The sequence below is a fragment of the Ambystoma mexicanum genome, chromosome 2p, assembly GCF_040938575.1.
Source record: "Ambystoma mexicanum isolate Mex_15411 chromosome 2p, UKY_AmexF1_1, whole genome shotgun sequence".
Classification (NCBI taxonomy): Eukaryota; Metazoa; Chordata; class Amphibia; order Caudata; family Ambystomatidae; genus Ambystoma; species Ambystoma mexicanum.
In genome coordinates this window covers 1,052,349,359-1,052,362,825 of record NC_090923.1, presented here as the reverse complement: position 1 = coordinate 1,052,362,825, position 13,467 = coordinate 1,052,349,359, and the positions used below count along the sequence as shown (strand labels likewise).

Here is a 13,467-nt window from a genome sequence, read left to right as displayed (position 1 = left end):
ACATTCTGAAACTGAGGGACAAGCAAGATCACCTGAACACCACTAACAAAGAAATGGGGGAAATCACGAGTACATACTACAAGGCCCTCTATAAGTCAGAACGCCTTAAGATAGATAAGCAGAAGGACTACCTAGACAATATCACCCTACCCCAGATATCAGAAATGGACAAAAACACTGGATAGAGACATCCAAGTAGGTCATACAAGCAATAAAGAAGCTCCCGTGAAATAAGGCAATGGGTGCGAACAGCTACTCTGAAGTCTTCTACAAAATAGAAGAGATTCTGGCCCCAACAACCTATTTAACAGCTTCAAAAACACAAGGAAACATAACTGAATGACCGAACCGCAACTGGTCATATCACCCAAACCATGAAATGACCCAACCCTGCACTGCAGAGCTCATACCGCCCGATAGCTTTAATCAACCTGGATGGAAAGCTGTACATAAAGATCCTGGCGGAAAGACTCACAGCTGCTACAGACAATCGTAGGCCCTGACCAATCACGATTAATCCCCAGGATGAAAATGGTAAACAGAGGGTGAGTCATCGTATTGAAAAAGTAGAGCACCCCAGCGATCCTGGTTTCGTTACACGCAGAGAAAGCATTTGATAAGAGAATGGATGCAGCTATTCCACACAAGAGCGCATGACAGACATACATGCAGATGATCAAAGCAAATTCCCCTTGATGAGGATTTCACTGAATGGCACCCTATCTAACCAAGTACCACTGACAGGCACAAAACAGGGTTCCCCACTCACCTCTATGCAATATTCCTGGAGCTGTCGATTAGAATTCGAGACAGCAGAAAGAAAAAAAAACAAATAAAAAAAGTTCATTCTGGAGTAGTCTGGTGGACACAAACAGCACGTGTGAAGCAAGTAAAAAAAGCATAAAATGTGAGGAGAGGAGCACACAATGGCTTTCGCGGATAACATGCTCTTAGCCCCGTCTAGCCCGGAACACTCCCTCACGGCGCTCCTGAGGGAACTAGACAGTGGATCATCTCAAGTCTAAAGATCAGGCACAAGTCAGAAATCCTGAATAAAGCGAACACCCTAAATAGGGCAGTTATACAATGCCAACTATCCCAAACTTCTAGCGAAGCTGAATGCAGACCTACTGAAATTGAACCTCATCACATGGTGGGCATAAAAAAAGTCAGTCCTACCAAAACTGCTACTACTTTCAGACACTCCTGTTAAAATTCCGAGAACATTTTTTCAGGGCGCTCCACAAAATGGTGTCCTTCATATGGCAACACAAAAGACCAAGAATAGCGAGGACAGTGACAGCACAGAAAAATGAAGGAAGACTTAGACTTCCCCCGCCCATTTCCAAAGATATTATGAAGCAGCGCAATTGCGAGTAATAAAAGTGGGTGGAGCAGTCGCCGCCCCCCGCCCTCACCACATCTGGGCGCAACAGGATAGAGCAATGGCAGGCACCCCACTGTCAAATCTGTTATGGCTGCATAAACGATAGACATCCGTGAAGCAAAGTGATGGGGGCGGGAATCAAAGCGTGGGACACTGGGATCAAACGAGGGGCCCTCACGACATACCCATCACCCTCCACCCCCATGTTTGAGAACCCAGACTTCCAACCTGGAATGGGACAGAATGCTTATCACAGCTGGATACAAGCAGGGTGCACCAAAACTGCGATACGTACAAAGGTCAAGCCATGACATTTATTGTACACGAGGTGGGGATAACATCCACGGAGGCATATCATTGGCTATTGAGCCCCCCCACCCCCAGCCGCCACAAGACAGCTGACCCCGTTTCAAAATATACATAACGGGGTCCCAAAAGCTGATCTCCAACCTATACAGACACGAGCAAGAAGAGATCCAATGGAAATATATGATGGTGGGAGAAGATACTGGGGGTACCAATAACAGAACCAGTGGCAAGACTTCTGGAATAAAATGTGCATGCTTACACACTCTATACAGCTAAGAGAAGTATGGCAAAAAGTAGTTAATGGCACTATACCCCGGAGAGACCTCATACATTGTACCATGCTAAACATGACTGATTTTGGCGAGGGTGCTCTGCAAAAGGAGACTGGAACCACATATGGTGGAGCTGCCCAGCCAGAACACCTTTCTGGTAAGAAATAAAAAGACAAGTAGGGGAAATGATACAAGAAGCAAACGGTTTGGAAGACAAGGTATGGTTGGCGGGCATTTGGACCCCAAACAGAAACTCAGGAGTTGTGACCATGATCAAAGGCATGGTTGACACTGATCATAGGCATGGTTGACAATCGGCCAACATTGGAAACAAAAGAACGCACCCACAATTAGCTCCAAAAAGAGCTAAGATTTGGCTCCAATACAGGTAACCACAGAAATCTTCCACTCAAATGGGCAATATCCCATCTGCAAAGCAGCTACATGCTCCAATGGTGCACACACTATCAGAATCATGGACATTGTGAACCAATTCACACCATGAGCCAAATGACCACCACCTGAGAGGGGAGGGGGACGATTTAGTTTTAGTCGTTGATTTAAAGAAATGTAAAACCAATAAAAACAGGTTTAGAAAAAATTGAGGAACCCCTAACATCAGAGCAAGTCCTAAACAAGCTGTGCATTGTAGATGTTTTATTTGCCTTTCTACAGGAGGCTTCAATGTGTTCATGCTCAGCCAGATAACCCTCCTGTCCTTCAAGCAAACGTGGGACATTTCTTGGTGTATAGGTCATTCTACTGTATAATGATCTAACAGACAATGTAGATTTGGTCTCTGACACACCTCCCCCCCCCCCCGGCAACACATCAAAACAAGTCAAATTGCAGTAAAAACCAGGGGGGAGGTGGGGATATCAAAACTGACCTAAATAAATTGCTACAGAGAAAGGTTCAAGGGTCCTCAGAGCTATGGGGAAACAATACCAATTGCCACTGTGCTGGGGTGAGACAAAGCCTCACTATCTCCAAAGGAGTATGTCTAAAAATACAGATGAGGCATACTGATTCCTTTTAAGAAAGGACATTATCCAAAAGAAAAGTTTTTATGCTACATTAGCATTCGTATGATTAGGAGGTTCTTTAATGTCCGACATTACGGTTAACATGTTCTGGGGTGAGATGGTGAAGGTTTATACATTCAATGGAAGGATGAATAAATGCATTGAGCCCATTACTCTGGCCTAGGAAAGGGTAGCTGCAGAAAATATTTGGCTTTGAGAAACACATGGGGAGCTCCCTAGATTTCCAATACCTCAAGAAAAAGACTAGTCATGGACTTTACAGTAGAGAAATAACCTATTGAAAATATTAGCAGAAGATCAAAAGTGCAGTTTGCAAGTTAATTACACATTTACTCTGCAAATACAGAGCCACCAGAAAGATTTAGTGCAGACAGGTCTACAAAACAATCACCAGCATAGTCTGGATCCTCTGCTTCCCAAGTAGAATAGTCATAGCCAAGTACTTACAATGCCAGAAAAAAGTTCATTCTTGAGTAGTCTGGCGGACACAAACCAGCACGTTTGAAGTAAGTCAGAACCATGGCTAAAAGATACTGCAATATACAAAAACAGGTTGTTTTAGCAAATACACCCTGTGACATAATGTGAACTGTTCAAACATTTAGCCGCTAGCAGCATCCTATACATTGTGCAATTTTTTCAAGTAATGCCTGAATATGAAATTCCAAATTATGGTACCCACATGAGGGGAACTTGCAAAACAAGCCGGAGGATTACTAAAAAAAAAACAAAAAAAAAACACCATGCAATCCTACATATCACATTCAGGGAAAACATTCAATCAATCTGGCGTGGCACTGCTCAAACTGGGTACTCGGTTACAGCATCAGGCTATACTAGCTATGACCCTTGCACTTCCCACTACAAATGTGCACTTCAACCCACCTGGGACTCAGCAGACAAAGTGGGTAGGACACAATACCATAATGCACACATTCTAGTACCAAACAGTGAAATTGGAACTAGGTTTAAGAAGCCTTGCTCTACAGCCAACTTGATCCCATCAGACCAAGTGTTATATTTAAAATCATCCTAAAAATACTAAATTTACAACCTCTGCCAAAGTAAGCATTTAAACTCCAAATGTAAATTAGAGGCACGGTGACTCAAAAGCATAAAATGGAACAACCCAAGATCTAAGGAGTAGTGCAAAAATGAGAGCTGAAAACTGCACCGACTATAGGGAGGGCTTTTGGCAACAATGCAGTTGGATTGTTCTATGTTTCCAGTTTGTATTGTACAGCTCAAATTTAAGCTTCACCCTAATAATTCAAACATTGCTGAAGACTTCTTGCTAAATACTTGCAGCAATGAAAGGCAGCCAAATTCATTTTGATGTCGGTGGTAAATAGAAGTTCCAGCTTACAGAAGTCCAATGATGGTGCTTGGAATACTTGAGTCGTGCTAAGGCTGGTGCTTAAACCTCCACATGTTGGAGCAAAAAGGTGAATGCTGATCATCCCAGATCTGGCCACTTACTAGATCACCCCATGGCCACCAGTAGCTGCAGGCCACAACTAAGGTGCTACTATTTGTAGACTGGAGCTGGGTGACAAAACCGGTGCAATTATGCAGATTCCTGAATCATCCAACACCAAGTTAGACAAGGGTGTCGAATCAGGTTAGTACAGTTCAGTAGGAAAACAGCTCGAAAGTCTTTAGTCATTTGGATGAATTACTACCATAATTATGCAGCTGCAGCACCATAACTAGATGCAGTGCAAGCCACAGAACACTGCCTTTTTTTAATACATCAAGGAAAAGAGGCAGGAGTGCAAGCCTCAATATAAAATACCCAACCAAAAATAGCTCAGCAATGCTATACAATACAGTGTGTAAGCCTACAAATACCTTATCTGATATCTTATGGCAGGCATCCATGGATAGGAACTCTTGTATCAAGTCGTTTTCTGAAAAGAACACATTTGTTAGCATGACAAATACAGTGTAGTTACTACTTGCAGCATGAAACATCTAAAAACTGTCCCCAATCCCTAGAAGGAGAAATTACCTTATTGTAAGTTTCATTCTATCGGGATTCTTCTCCCGCAGATTCCTAATCATGATATCAAGATTAGGAATCTGCAGGAGAAAAGCAATCCATTGAAGGCCTGTATCAAATTCTCTACTCGCCACCGCAAATTTGCGCCTGTACTTAGTAAACCTTTGGTAGTATGTCCAGGTTAATGCTCAGCAGTCCAGATTATTCTACGGTTTGATTTGGGTAGATGTGGTTTCCATTCTCAAACGATCCTTAAACTCCATGTGTCAAGGGGCACGAATCACAAATCCATACACCATCTAGTAGAAATTATTAATACTCCAGCTTTAGTCACCTGTATCCTCCATGTACCCTTGTAGTGGCTTACACAGGACATTTTGCATGCAACCAAAGGGCCACTAGTCTTTGGGAGCATTCAGAAGCTGGGCCATCACATAAGGCAATGGCACAATAGAGTGGGGAAGACTCGGCAGCCAAAACCCTGTAGTGCCTTCAAGCAACTCATGAATGAGAAGAGACCAGTAAACCAAATTTACTGGACGGCAGGTTCCCTTCAGGTTTTGACAGAGTCAGGCACTGAACTTTGATCTAGGCTACAATAGAAGTACCATAGTTTCATGTGATCTAGATCTAAAATTATATGGGCTTCAGAGACATATCAAAGCTAATTTGCTGTTCATTTGAAATTATGCATACAACCAAATATTCATCATTTGGAAAATTGCAAAACAAAGCCAGACAATGTTGGGCTCAGATTACATAGCCACAGGGATTGGGAGACATCTCTGACACTAAGTAAGCATTTCCTGTAATCACTGGATCAAGTAATCGCATGCATTTTGCGCAAGTCTCCTTTATGCATTGCATTATCAACCAGACAGAGCTTAAGGAGGCAGACCACATACACCAGGGTTCAAAATTGAGGGGAGGTGGGAGCCATTTAGCTCCTGCGTGCAGCCTCAAAGAGCCTGGTTAACTTGACACCAACAGCTACCAGGAACTACTTTTGGCTCTCCAGACAAACTGATACTAAACACACCTATGTGAAGTGCATTGTAAATAATGACACCTTAACATGTAACGCATAAAGGGTTATAAATAATGGACAAAATTATAGTGGAAGTTAGATTTCTGGAACGCTATGCACTACATCCTTGTTATCCAGTGGTAGCTCTTGGTCACTGGTTAATCCCGATACCCAGGAGCTACTGCTTATCCAATCTTCATTCCGAACCCTGCACATATATTGAGCACCACCAAGGCAATACATTCACCCTGAAAAACGGCTCGAAAACAGCAAGTCTGTAAACCAGCCACAGCGCCTCACACCATGCCTGAACTGAAAGTGCACCTCCAATTCAGAACTGTAAAGTATCTTGGGTATGCCAATAAGCAAATATTGTGCACCAGACGATTGTGCGTCTTATGGAACAGCACCTTCTAAAAAGGTGCCATGTTGGCTTGCTAGCTGAAACTGCCTAGTCTCTGTTAAGTTCCACATTAGCAAGGTGCGATGACAGCCACTTATAGGGCTCTAGGTAAAGACAATGAAAGGAAACAAAGGGCTTTAGAGATTGGAAAACAGGTGGTGTGGGGGAGCCAGGCCAGTAAGACTCCTCCAAAGACAACAGGAATGCATTATGAATTTGCCAATGGGGATGTATGGAGGCTGCTTACGGCGGAGAAACCATGCCAGAGACATGAACCCACGGAGGCCAAGGTGGACTAACGTCCCTTCCACAGGCAAGGGAAAGTAAGCCGAGGATACTGGAAGATGTCTCCCACAGTACTGGGTGTCTGAACTCACATTGGCTAAATGAGAAGCACTACTATCAAACTGTGGGTAAATACACAGAACTGTGGGAGAACAATGTCGACTTAAGTAGACTTCAGATTGGAAACCGCGTTTACCATCATTATGCCTAGTTGCACACATTTGCAGAGGACACATTCTGATGCAAGCTCCTACAGATTTTCGGTTTACACTTCTGTAGCATCCAGTGTCAGTTTGCTACATTTGCCAGTTTGCTACATTTAAGGTGCAGAAGATTGTATCAACAGCCTGGACAGCAATACAAATACCACAATTGGTTCCACTTCACACCAGATTTGGGCAGGAGGAGACCAGCAAACTCTCCAAGGTAAGAGTATGTACAAACTGGTTTATTCCTTCGGGAGCTTGTTCACCAAACAAAGAAACTCAATACAATATACAAATGTACTCACCCAAAAGCCTGAAGAAGGCCTGGCGCTCTTCTGGCTGTAAGTTGAAGTGGGGGTGGCGAAGGTTCTTGTGCTTGGCGGCTGGGGCATCCTCTCTCTCAGGGATTCGCGTGACCCGCGCTCCAACCCTTGTATGCTGCCGCACAATCCCAGGCTTCACCTTGATGGGGAGCACAGACGACCCACGCATGCTGTTCTGGGTGTGTCGCATGGTTAGGATTGAGTGCAGCAGTAACTTCGGGGATGATCTGACAAAAATATTGGAGGTTCGTAGCATTAGAATAGTGCTCAACAAAAAGTTGCAGCTTTATGCCACACATTAACAAATCAGATGGAGGATACATGCCATAAAATACCCCAAAGGTATCCCATGGTCTTTAACCTCTTTACATACACTGAAAAGGAATCTGATTTCGAAGGTGTATTCACACTAAATCTGAAATTAAACTACTAGACCAGATGTGGCCATTATTATGGCTATGGCGTGGTTCACAAAAACATGAAGGAGTTGATGCTAACAGATAAAGTCCTTCACACTACTGTTGGTGCCAAAGGTATTATTGGATCAGTCAGTCCCACGCTGTGCCCTACAATTGGCCAGAAAAAAAAAAAAGACATTCTTGAAACTCATCAGGATTGCTTAAGCACCCATATTGTGGACGGGGAATAAATGTACCAAGTAGAAAGACAGCTTAGGGTTGACTGATGCACAGTATAGAGTATTGATGGTACAGAGGTTGTGTGGAAAGTGCAAGACCGATACTTCGATTCAATGACTTGGTGTGAAGCAATTAGGGACACAGGAGCAAGCCGAGCTATGGGATGATAGAGTTGAATAGAGTGGATCCTCTAAACAAGGATCCCATGTAATCTCTAAATAAACCATCACACAAAGCTCCTCAAGTACTCCTCTGGATGGGATTAATGGCCAAATTGCCTCTCCCTGAACCGATGCTCATAGCCAGTGCTGGATCCGGTCAGAGAACCAAAACCCTCAAAGGGGAAACCTGTAGTCAACATCCCTCACCCCCTGCTGTGCTTCACTGAAGGTGCACAACCCCAGCAATGAAGCAGTGGCCTTGCCCATTAAATGTAATCCTTCTCCAAGCCTTAGGCACAATAACCTCTAGAATCAAACCCCAGGAAAAAAAGGATATTCAATAAAGACAGTACACCACTGAATGAGTTGCAAGTTGCAAATGTTCACATGCATTCCAATACACGCACCAAGGCTTTGAGCCTCATATGTAGGGGGAACAAAGTTTGGATATAACATTTCATTCCACAAGGGGGAAGCCAAGAGACAAATATCAATTTCCCCTGCACAACAAACACACCCAGCAACAATGGCTCCTTTGTAACCAAGCATAAGAGGGGCGAAAGAAAAATTGTGCATAGACCATAGTGCAGCAGATGTATGGCCATAGAGGGTTCGGTGTGGGAGGCTGCAATGACACATTAAGAAATGGCAGCTGGGATTCCATTTTGCCTTAAGCTTCAATGTAACCTAGGTGTGACCAAGAGCCAAATCACAGCTCTTCAAGTTTCTACAGGTGCAGACATTCCATAGAAAGCCCACCCAGGCAGGGGGATGAGAGCATAAAAGCCAGCCAACCTCAGTTGTAGGGTTAGAAGCAGGAGGCTAGTTTGAGAAATATGGAGCGAAGAAAGCTACTCAAACAGGATGCTGGAGGAGGTACGAGGGAGCACAAGAGTTGTTGCAAGACCTACAAATAAGTGGACAGGAAGGGGGTCTTGTGGGAACAGAAGGCAGTAAGGTCAAAGAACACACTAGTCCAGAAGGTGCCAAGGATTCAGAGTCTGGGAAGTAAAATATCAGCCCTGCAGGTTACAGTAAAGTCACACCAAATGAAGAGCAGTACAGATGGAGCAAATCAGAAGAGAAAGTAGTGACGGAGTGAGGAAGGGCAGGGACTAGGCTGCTAGAGAGTTTAAGGCATGAAGAAAGAGGGAGCCAGACATCTAGGATACATTCTGCCCACAGTTTCTCCCCACTGGTCACAACTAAGGACATAACAGCCACAAAACTTGCTGCCTTAGACAATCTAGAGTACAGGACCCCGGAAAACACACAAGAAGGTTATAAAGACTGTTTGGTAACAAATCAACAGTAGGGACTCAAAGCAACCCCTGAGAACTTTAAGGATTAGGACTAGATTAGCAGTCCAAAGGCCAGACTACATGAAGCCAAAAGGGGAGACCTTCTTGAGACCCAGTCCAGATGGTCTCTTGTGGACTGGTTCGAGAAGGTCCAACTTCTACATAGCCCCCAAAGAAGCACAGTAAACCTGCACCAGTGGCTCTACGACACATGCTATATTGGCTTTAGCCGATATAGCATTAGCGGATATTCCTATTAGGAGCCAATCACTTGTGTAGTACTTGTACTATGAGTAGTTTATATCTCCAGATGAAACAAAGACCCAACTGTATTTGGTGTAAACATTCTAAGTTGCAGGTTAGTACCCAGGAATAAAGACTGGACACATTTGGCAACAAAGCATAAGGGGTCATAAATAAAGGGCAAAAAATGTTAGATTTGCAGAACGCTTTATACTAGCTCCTGGTTCCCCAGAGATAGCTCCTGCACACTAATTCTGAATACCCAGTAGCTGCTTTTAGCTCCTGCTCATCCAATCTTAATTTCGACACCCCTGCAATTTTATCATTGGATAATGCCACCCCCCAAATAAGTATACAGATATAGGTTATTTGAAAACATGGGGATGGCTGCAAGTTTATGTGTAGCCAGACTGAACCCCAAATTTAGCAAGCTAATTAATGTTACTAACTGCAGTGGTGGGAATATGGCTAGATCATTGGATAGCTTTAATTTCAACTGAGTAGTTTATATACCATGCAGCAGATTTGAATAGTTAACTGAACAAAAAAAACAATTAGAGGGCATTCCTTTCTGGTAGTGGACATGGTCAATTGTTGATACCCATCAGATTTTGATGTCATATCCTTTCACCAGCGATATCAATCAATGTCAGAACAAGTATCCAATGGACCAGTATTGGGTACTGAGCACCCAGAAATGGCTATGGTGTCACTTGAGAATGCGAGGCGAGGAGACAGACCCATCTGCCCCAATCATGGATGGAATCATCTCATTCACAACAGACCCCCCCCCCCCCCCCCCCCCATCCCCCTGGGACACTTGTTTGACAGAGTGGCAAACAAGAGACAAACCCAGCCTGTAGGAAAGGAAGTGTTAGTATCCCACTATTCTTGTCTCCAAGGGTGAAGTTGATGACACCCCGGGGGGGTGGGGGGGTGCAGGGTCTCAAAGTGATTCCCAACAGTGTGCACCACAATCTGGATGTCCCGTTGCTAGATTTGGTCAATCAGAAACATTTAGAACTTGGGTTCCTCCCGGCTTGTTCAGGGAGAATGTGGCCATGATATTGTAAGGGTATATTATACGGTTGTTGCTGTATAGTAGGAAGGGCTTCCAACTTCAGCCCATTAGATGCAGGCTCCAATGATGGCTCTCCAGAGATCGTGGACCAGTAGGGTCCCCCAATGTAGAATGACAAGTCTATAGATGTCCCAACTCATGAAAGGGAACACCAAGATGGGAGACATTGGTCCAAAGGACATCTGACATTCTAAGAGAGTAGAGATCATTGTAAACTAGCACCACTCCGGATACCGATTTTGTAGTAGGTGTGGTAGTGTCCTCACACAGCCAAGTCAGACACCAACATGCATGAGGCCATAAGGCTCATCATCCTCTGAAATATCAGTGCTGGAACAGCACAGGCCTGGACCATGTAAGAGCCTGCAAGTTGGAACAGGAGCCATCTGTCCCATGGCGATTGGTGCTCAACGAAACTAATGAAAGATCAGAAAACGTAAAGGTTCACTCTAGGCCCATGGAACAAAGGATAGGTTTGCTTTGACATTTGCAGCTATCAAACCACACACCATAATGTGGGTACAGAGTCCACCTTGCATTACTGCTTCACAACAGCTGCAATATATCGATTGCAAGTGCAGTAGCACATGTAATCAATATACAAAGAATCTTGTTAAAAAGACGTTTGAAAGAGTCTGGTTCATTTACAACTACAACACAACCGATGGTCCCATAAGGAGCACCTTTTCTTAAAATTATTGATGCACCTCTAAATTGCAATGCCTTCTTACATGTTGCGCTATCCCTTGATTTCAAATGTATATGAGTTTCATATATGCACTACACCCATTATTTATCACAACTCCTAGAAACAATTACAAAACCTTAACACAAATATTTAATATAGTAAACCTATGAGGCAGACATCCTAATCTAGACCAGAAACTACATTTGAAAAGTAAAAACCACCATTAACTTCATTATTAGATAGAAAGGTTAAAGTACCCTGTGAAACAGGACTTTGAAATGATATGTAATGTGCCATACTTTTAAACTACGGCCCGAAGGAATCTAGGCTCTAGGAAGCGACTGCCCTGGTGAGTCAACATCACAAACAATAAAACAGAGGAGTCTTCAGCACCTTTTGGAACTGAAGGTGGTCACCATCTTGCAGAGTCCAGTAACATTCCACAAGGTAGGGGCAAGGACCGCAAAAAAGGAACAACCCCCCTATCAGAGCCCTCTGGTAGCATGGAATCTTTAGTAACTCTTGCAAGGTTGAGCGAAGGCACCTGCCTGGCTGCTATCGCTCCACTTTAGTCTTCAAGTAGGCCGCCCCAGTGGTTATGAAGAGCCTGGTGAGAGATACACAAGGTCTTGAACTCAACTCGAGCCTTCACCAGCAGCCAATGGAGCTGTAAACCTGCAGAGGTGGTATGCCTTGGTGCATCCAAGGCTAGCAGCACCACCGAATTGGAGACCTTGCAACTGATCACATTGGCTGGCCTAGGTAAACATTACAATAGACCAGCAATCCCATAATGGTAAAGGTCACTCACTAACTTTGTACGACAGGCAGCATGTAGAAAGAGGAATTTTTAATACTCAGTTTTGTAAAGCCGGTGTAGTAGACTGCTGAGATCTGAGCCTTTCAGGTGAGATATGAAACAAACGTCAGCATAAATGTTACAGTACATTGATCACACAATTGTATCAACGAGAGACTCCACCAATTACAGAGATAATATTGAATCTGTTGCCATTGTGTGACTTGAATACTTTATTTACTAATCACATTATATAAAGCAGATTGAGATCAGTCTACTCTGAACTGACCAATGCATCAATGTGGTCTGGGCGACATATGGACGTCAGTGTAAAAGACCACAATTGTAGGCCTTAATCAGAATCACGGAACATTGTAACTTTAATATGTAGGTTTACGTCTGCATCAAGAACAATTTTCCTATTTATCTAAACAGAAAAGGCAGTCGATAGTAAAATTGTTAAGGGAACAAAGTAATATATCAGTAATAAGGGATAGTGCACCATGTAATAAGCAATTTAGAGGTGAATCAATCTTTAATTGGTTCAAGAGTATTTTAGTTCTCTTTATACAAGGCCCAAGCTCCTACAAATTTTGGGCTTGAGCCTTCTAGTGTGAAGTGTAGGCCAGCATTTAGAAAGTGTTAGATGTAATCCAAGGATCTATTGATCTCTAGATTAGGACAAGGAGAGAGACTATTGTATGAGCAGCCAATTCAGTTTTTCCACACAATTTCATCTGGTATACCCGGTTTCTTATTACATAAGATACTTACTTTTTAGGATACAGATGCAGTCTTTGGCGTGGGGGCCCTTCCAAGACCGTATTTCCATGCTGGAGGAACATTGGGACACTCCTGCCAGAGTAACATTTAGCGTTACAATGACTAATGAAATACCTTGGGCTGCACAGAGGCCAAATCAATGAAACTGAAAGTACTGGGTAAGATTGGCAAACCACAGATATGGCAAACCACAGATATGTGATCAGGCTTAGAGGTGACGAGGAGCACACAGCACTGTTGCTAGGAGGCTTGGCTTTTCCCCCTTGGAAGACTGCAAAATATAAGAAACTTCGAACCCTTGTAGGTGGTCCCCTCACCATAAGCCACATGGTAATTCAAGATGAGGAGAATGTGTTGAGGGTGCTGCATGAGAAAGCATTCGAGCAGAAATAACCCATAGGTCTTGGGTAATCATTACAAAGTATGGTGGAATATGGCTACCAGAGTGGCGGGCTTGCTTAGTTGTGAACCATCCAACGTTATGCTGGTCTGAAAAGGGACGAACACCTTGAC

At 43.6% G+C, this 13,467-nt stretch overlaps 1 protein-coding gene across 3 annotated transcripts in view; it reads right to left on the bottom strand.

Annotated features, from left to right (window-relative positions):
• The window catches only part of SPDYC (speedy/RINGO cell cycle regulator family member C), a 155,421-nt gene that overhangs the window by 107,322 nt on the left and 34,632 nt on the right, over positions 1–13,467 (bottom strand). For all 3 annotated transcript variants that reach the window (XM_069643071.1, XM_069643072.1, XM_069643070.1), the window contains 3 exons: positions 7,243–7,487; positions 4,866–4,924; positions 3,462–3,547 (listed from right to left, as the gene is read on the bottom strand). In XM_069643071.1, the coding sequence (XP_069499172.1) occupies positions 3,462–3,547; positions 4,866–4,924; positions 7,243–7,450 (353 nt within the window). In that variant the 5' untranslated portion in view covers positions 7,451–7,487. The remainder of the gene's footprint in view (positions 1–3,461; positions 3,548–4,865; positions 4,925–7,242; positions 7,488–13,467) is intronic.